This window comes from Saccostrea cucullata, unplaced genomic scaffold (genome assembly GCF_032062105.1).
Source record: "Saccostrea cucullata isolate Sc308-1 unplaced genomic scaffold, CSIRO_AGI_Scuc_v1 ctg10865, whole genome shotgun sequence".
Classification (NCBI taxonomy): Eukaryota; Metazoa; Mollusca; class Bivalvia; order Ostreida; family Ostreidae; genus Saccostrea; species Saccostrea cuccullata.
In genome coordinates, this window is record NW_026922706.1 from 656 (window position 1) to 8076 (window position 7421).

Genomic DNA, 7421 nt, shown 5'->3' on the forward strand with positions numbered 1-7421 from the left:
ACTAAATAAATGTTCTGCTACTGTGTATCCCTAGATGAAACAGTGATGCAGATTTGAATTGTATAGGATTTAAAGTTAACTGGAATGGTCCCAAAAAATTCTAACTTGGTCCAAATTTAATCCGACCATTGCTCAAACAGCAAATGAAAATTAAACCCAGCATCTGGAGTAATTCTGGAAGTTAGCTTCCCTAGATGTATATTCATGCAAGTTTATTACTCAAGTATGAACCAGCTACAAAACTTTAATCAGAAAGATCGTCAGATGCAGGATTTGAAGTATGTTTCCATCCCTTAAAGCATTCACCGTGCAAGTCTGGTCCAGGTAGGGCTAACAGTAACATGTACTTGGGAATGGACATGCTCCAAAAATTTTAACTGGGACACCAATATTGTTGATTTCTCCATAAATATTTTATGCCTAGTAGAAAATTGAAGTTAATTTATTCTGTTTTTAAAAACAGAATCATAATTGGATGAAACTAAAAATTGATTAACATTTTAATGAGGGCAAGGGCTACAACACTTGTTCACCTTTCTGACAAGAAATCAAATACAGTAACTGTAGATTGGCAAATAATCACGATGGTTTTAATTTTGCTGTGTTCGCGATTTATCATTTTTCTGCAAAATTAAATCCATCGTGAATTCTCTAACCAGTTCTTAGATAACTTAGTTAAGATGCTAATACAAAATTTGAAAATTACAAAATTCTCTTACTAGTTCTTAGGTTACTTAGTTTAGATGCTAATACAAAATTTGAATTCATTTCTTGCAGCGTGAAATTAAAACCATCGCAATTGGTACTTTTTGGGATATCATAAAATTTTAACACCGTGAAATTAAAAGGACTTACAGTATATAGATATAAGGAATGTCTTCAGGTTGTATCCAAGCATTTCAACCCATGATTTAAGCAACTTTAGTTAAACTAAATCTTTTCCCCCCATTCTAGCCCCCCCCCCTTTGACCCCAGGGCAAAGCACTGTAAGCAAAAGTTGAATTATTTAAAAATCTTCACAACATAATATTGTTAGTTAACTTATTTACTACTTCAAATGTTGTTTCAAAACTTTTGTTTCTTAAAGGCCAGAGTACCAGTATGTATGTATATATGTACTATTCTCTATCAACCATTTCCCACATTTAAACTGAGGGTCGATTATTATTATAAAAAGTGGGCCCTGACATTAAGTATCTGATATTACCTCATCCTTATGTAGGGACAGTTTCTGGATCTCTGTAGTTTTAGTCTCCGTTACTTTTCCATCTTTATCCACAGAAGCCACAGTCAGCCTTCAAAATAAAGTTATGTCCTCTTTAACATCAACACATAAATATTGATCAGCGAACCTAACTATATGACTGAAAAAGTCGTAGTTATCTTCAACAAGTCAAATAACATGAATGTTTGTGTTTAACTGTTACAAAACATATTAGTTTACCTGTAGGCAAAATTTCGGACTTTTTCCAGGCTAGCTGAGTGAGGGTTGGGCTGGGTGAGAGTATTTCGCTTGATGAAGATCAGGTTGTTAACATAGGTGAGTAAAATGTCTACTCCGTAATTATAACCAACCCAACGCCAACAGTACTGAAATAGAGAGAGCTCGGATTAGGTGTTAGATCACAAGAAAATATCCCCATATAGCAGTAATCATATTTGATATCACGGCAATTACATCAAGTACAGGTATCAATAGATTTTTTTTTTCCATTCAGAAATGAATCAAAACAACTCAATAACATTTGATCATTGATATATCTTTATATAGTATAAATTTTCTCTTGGTCAGGAAAACTTACCTCTCCTTCACATTTAAGGAGTCTCCCACACCTTAAGGAGGTTTGATTAAAATGATTTTCATCTGGAATTTCCTCTGGACTGTTGATTTAAAGATAAAATGTAATAAAAGTTTACAAGTATATTACTTCATTCTAGGCATAAGATTTTACTTCTGACAAGAAAGGATTGCAGATTGAAGAAGATTGACTTAAGGAATAAATAATGAATGAAAAGTAGATAAACACACAGTCACATGAAATAGGGCCAAAATAAAATTATTGTTTGTTTGGAATTGCCTCCCTCCTCATTGAAATGGTCCCTCCTGAAATAATTTTATTGACCAAAAGTAGGAAGATTTTTTTATTTAATTTTTTGCACGTTATCACATGCACAATACAAAACTCTGAAATCTAGTGTCAGATCTATGCAAAATTAAGTTTCTTTGTTGATGGTAGATACTTTTTTAAACAGTCTGAAAATGTGTTTACTGAGATTTGTATAAAAAATTTATCTTCAATTAAAAAAAAAAAATAAATTCCCTCCCTCCGGTGTCTGAAACCCTCTAGCCGGCAATTCCAAACAAACAATTTTTTAAGGGTGGCCTAAGAACCGTTACCCTTTGTCCTTGGATTGTTCTAATTTCAACATTTTTCTCCACATGCCATGATATAAAGGCTTAATCCACTCTAAAATTAGGAAAAGAAATTAAATAGTTTTGTGTTTGAGTATTTTTTTTCTTCAGGAATTTTATGAAATAAATCACGGGTGGCTACAAAGAAATAACAATAACCCCCGCCCCCCACCCCTTTCGACATTTTTTTCATTCAAAGTTCAAGGTTAAATACTGACAAAGTTCATGATTAAATACTGATTCTGACCTAGATTGATTATCCTGTCCTGTTCCAGTATCAGCAGTGAGTCCAGATCTATGACAATATGCTGCCATCTTATAGGACTGAAGGCTGGTAGGTATGTCTGTCCTTCAGAAGATTCTAGATAACAGTCGGGTTCATCAGCCCCTAAAGAAAAAGAGTGAATTGAAATTTAATTTCATTATGTAAGTATGCATCATACACAATCTGATTAAAATCAGATCTTTGTAAAAATTTCAAAATTCTGTTAGTCTTTTTACTGGGACTATCAGAATTTCAGTGCAAAACAAGATCTGATATTAATCAGATTGAAATAATACACTGAATATGCATATTTCTTAGATTTACAGGCACAGATTTCTATCCCAGATTATGTGAGGAGAATTATCTATGTAAAACAGATGTACAAGTATTAATTAGCAGGCATAATTACTTACTTTTAAAGAAATCATCAATGACAGAGAGCATTGATTTATAGTCTCCACACCAGGTAGGATTCTCTTTCAGAAATATCCACTAGAAATATAAATCAGCATCCACATACATATTTCTATACAACACTTATATATTTTACAGTAAAACCTGTTTAGTACGAACACAGATATTGCTAAGTCACGGATATAGCAAAGTCATTTTGGATCCCCAACTAAATAATTCTTATGAATTTCTTACATGGATACAAGGAATTACGGTTATAGTGAAGTAATTTCATAAGTCCCAGTGACTTCGTTATAACCGAGTTTTACTGTACATAAATTAGAGTCATACAACAAGCAGACATCTTACCCGTTTTAACACTGTGTACACATCCATTTCTACCTGCATAACAAACAATCTGGGATCTCCAACTAAGTTTTTCATCATGTCAACACTGTGTATTGAAGAAATGTTGAATAAAAATTGACAGTATGATACAGCATGTGAAAAAAATTATATAAAAATTCTAAACATTAAACTCTAGAAAGCAAAACAAGCAAAGAAAACGTCTAAATCATTTCAAAATGTTCATATTTTTTATTGACTAAGACACCAAGAGTTATTCATTATGAAAACAAATAATTTGTCGCAAACAGTATCTGTCTTGCATTAAACTGTGACAGTATCTACGTTGTGTCTACATCATGTAAAAGATCGAAAACACATACAAATCTGACCTGATTTGTTTGAAGAGGTCAAGGTCGGTTGAGGTCAGGATGTTGGTAAGGAGCCAGTTATAGCACTCTGCTTTCAGGTTCTCCACACTGTATCTACAGCAGGCTTCATGGTAGCTACACACTGTGTCACCACTGTCATTATATAGAAGAAAACTTTGTGTTACATGATATTCAGCTGTATATTGTTTAGATATTATGTACAACTACATAGCTGAACAGGTATTTTAAGAATGAAGAAAATAAGTGGACTGGTAGGTGAAGCCTTGTGTGCTCAATATATGTTTGTACTATTCAGTGAAATTCATGTTTTAATAGAATAATAAAGCTGACACCCACCTTATAGTGTTACTCATCAAAGTCAAACACTGCTGCTTTAAACCATCCTACAAAAACATACAATATTAAATAATCACAGCCTTCCTAGAAAGGAATATTTATGATTTCAGTTTACACCAGGCTACAAAGAAGCTGAGCCTGGCTTTGCTCAGACCTACCAGCTGTAGGAGAAATGCTGCTGCCAGAACCCCTACCACCTCCACAGGCTTGATAAACACATAATCCCTGTACAGAGAACCAAAGGCGGTCTTCAGAGCTACAACAAAGTTTTAAATTTCAATGATATATCAACATTACATAATCATATTCATGTAGAAATGTGCTTTAATTTTTTAAGAGGTGAGATAAAAGCAAAATTGTACAGATGTGCATGTATCAAGAATTTTTTTTAATTTTTGTAAGATAGATAATTTATAAGCTTTCTTTTTTTTTTTCTCCTAACCTGCAGTGTCTATGGCTGGGTCAGGAATCTGTACGTCTATTTCAGACAGAAGAGATTCCCTCCAGGAACCACTGAACATGCAGGCAAAGTAAGGCGACTGAAAATAATATCAAACAAAGTTAACTTTACCTCAATCTTTTGAAAAAGTTAGATATTGTGAAGAATTTATTTTCAGGAAAACTTATCAATATTCTCAATGAACAAAAAATAATGCAGTTTTGAAAGCTTACTCATGTTTTTAAAACAAAAGATGCTTGTTTTCAAGACAGGTTATCATTTATTGATGAATGCCTATACATTCAAAAGTAAATTCTCACCTGAGAGAGATATATTTTGTGAAGTTTCCACTCTTGTCCTAGTGCATATATTTTGATATCACTATTTTCCCCATCAAGAAATAATGTCTGATAAATGTACTTTGATGTTGATTTGAGTCTTTTTCTGTAAATGTATATATACATATAGTAGCAAACCATTTCCATGTAGCATACACCTTAAGCATCAGGGGTGTGCAATTAGAAAAATTTATTACTAGCCCACGGGCTAGTGGCAGCTATAAAGTTACTAGCCCAAAGTAAAAAGTTACTAGCCCAAATATAGGGACCAAAATTTAAATAAAATAAAATTAATTGTTGAAAAAGTCAGTGTACTGAGTTAATTCTTTTTTAAAAATTAATGTATAACTCTCACTATTAAATTTTAAAATCATGTTTAAATTATGATGAAAGAAAATTAAAATGAATTTAAATAAATTAGCTTCCCTTTTTCTGAACATTGCACCAGCAGCAGCTCATTTAGAAAGGAATTAAGTTCATTTTGTTTTCATGTTTAATCATCAAATACACTAGAAATATATTTTATGTGGGTCACAAAACACTTATGTTTCAGTTGATTGAGTGATCGTAAATATTTAAATGAGATATCTGCATGTATTTACCATAAACGAAGGAATAGAGGAAATTCGGATTAAGAAAAAACGATCGTTTTTGCAAGTAAACAAGTCAGGTAATACTTCAGAACAGATTATTGAGATTTATTGACAGTTAAAGCATGTTGTCTGGAAAATATTCACTGGTTGGGATTTAAATTGCAAAAAAACGGTTGTGCTTTTCATGTATTGCGTGTGTAGTTAAAATTTTTACTAGCCCGACGGGCTACCTCCTTGCAGAAAATCACTAGCCCGACCCCAAAAAATGGTAGCCCCGGGCGTCGGGCGATGCTAATTGCACACCCCTGAGCATCATTATTAACTTTATACATATGATTTGTATGTATGCAGTGGACAGTGGTTTATATTTATAGAGTAACTTTTAGCTAATTTATTAATTTTTGTTCTCAAGTTTAAATTCAAATTTGTGATGGTTTGTTACATTGATCTATGCTGCAGACAAAATTTAAGAAATGTCTAGCTGTCTGACAAAATCTATTTAGTCCCAACTTCTTTGTCAATTTGGTCCAGATGTAGAGACAATTTTGCCATTAAATATTTTGACAAAAGAATTTGTCAATGAGAATGTAGTAGTTTAACCATGTCTCAAAACACTGGCGTCCCATAAAATGCACAGCATATTATTAATAACATATGAATTATGTTCAGAAATGACTATGAACCTTTCTATCAACCTTTCTACAAAAAAATGTATGACTAATAAAATATATTTTAATTTTGGAGAAATTTTTCGGAGTTTGGATTGAATAACTGAGTCAACATGGTCAAAGTTTCATTAAACGAACTGTCAACGAGTTTCAAAGTTATTAGGAGTTACAAGCCTGACATTCAAATGACAGTAGTTTGTCAAGTAAACAGGTAAACATCTCAGACTCATTATAATTTTACAATACTTAATACAAATAACTTTTTCACCTTTTAGGTGTATGAATGTCTGAGAGTGGGGCTAAACCAACTTCCAGATCCGACTTTGTTGGGGAGGGGCTTTCCTCCGAACGTCCCACAACTCCCTCTACTTTCTCTTCGTTGTCTGATTTATCCGAGTCAATTTCAAGCTTTCTTTTGGTCCCTCTTTTACCATGTGCACTTCCAGAATGCTTTGAAAACTTATTTGATATGACAGAGCTTAACTTATTGCCCATAATTTGTCCAATATGAATAATTAATACCAGATAGTAAAACAGATGAGATATTGAGATAGGACACAGACTACCAATTATTTTGCTATACATTCCTTTATAATATAAAAAATGATTTAAAAAATTACACCAGCTCAACTTACCTGAAACTTGGCACAGAGTAAGATGAATTCAAGTCCAAAAATTTTTCAGACTCAATGAAATAAGGGTAAAATTAGTAGTCTGTAACCTACAAACCTTGTCTGATTTTGCTGAAATTTGACATGCTGGAGTGTTTTGTATATACAAAGTGGCGTATGAAGTTTCATTGGAATTGATGATTCCTAAGCAGAGTTATGGCCCTTTAATTGATGTGCTGGAACACCTTAAATCAGAGGGTAAAATGAGCATTAGGCACACAGTTCTCAGATTTGAAATGCTCACAATTCACATACATGACAGTTATTTTCTTATCTTATATTTTTGTATACTAGATAAATATGTCCTTCACAAATTTCAAAAACAAAACTTAACCTATTGCATAAGCAAATATTTTAAACAATTTTTTTAAAAAATACCTTCAAAAAGCAAAAAATTCTTAGAAATATTAAAAATAAAAATATTTAGCATATTTTGATTTTAGTAAAACAAATATTAAAAAATTCTACAATATCTAGGCTATAAAAAATTAGTATAAAAACTAAGGAAAAGAGATTAATACCTTTGTTATAAGCAGATTATCCAACCTGGTCGATTCAGCCTCTGTCA

General features: G+C 32.4%; 1 protein-coding gene across 1 annotated transcript; it reads right to left on the minus strand.

The window, feature by feature from the left end:
• Positions 1-1163: 1163 nt before the first annotated feature.
• Positions 1164-6681, minus strand: LOC134262269 (germ cell-less protein-like 1). The gene is made up of 13 exons (XM_062744643.1): positions 6451-6681; positions 4904-5027; positions 4587-4683; positions 4303-4400; positions 4145-4191; positions 3809-3940; positions 3441-3525; positions 3092-3170; positions 2661-2801; positions 2399-2468; positions 1803-1881; positions 1445-1590; positions 1164-1295 (listed from the first exon to the last, which is right to left on the minus strand). Exons 1-13 carry the CDS (start codon positions 6675-6677, stop codon positions 1190-1192), a joined length of 1431 nt encoding a protein of 476 aa, XP_062600627.1. The 5' UTR covers positions 6678-6681; the 3' UTR covers positions 1164-1189.
• Between the last annotated feature and the right edge of the window lie 740 nt (positions 6682-7421).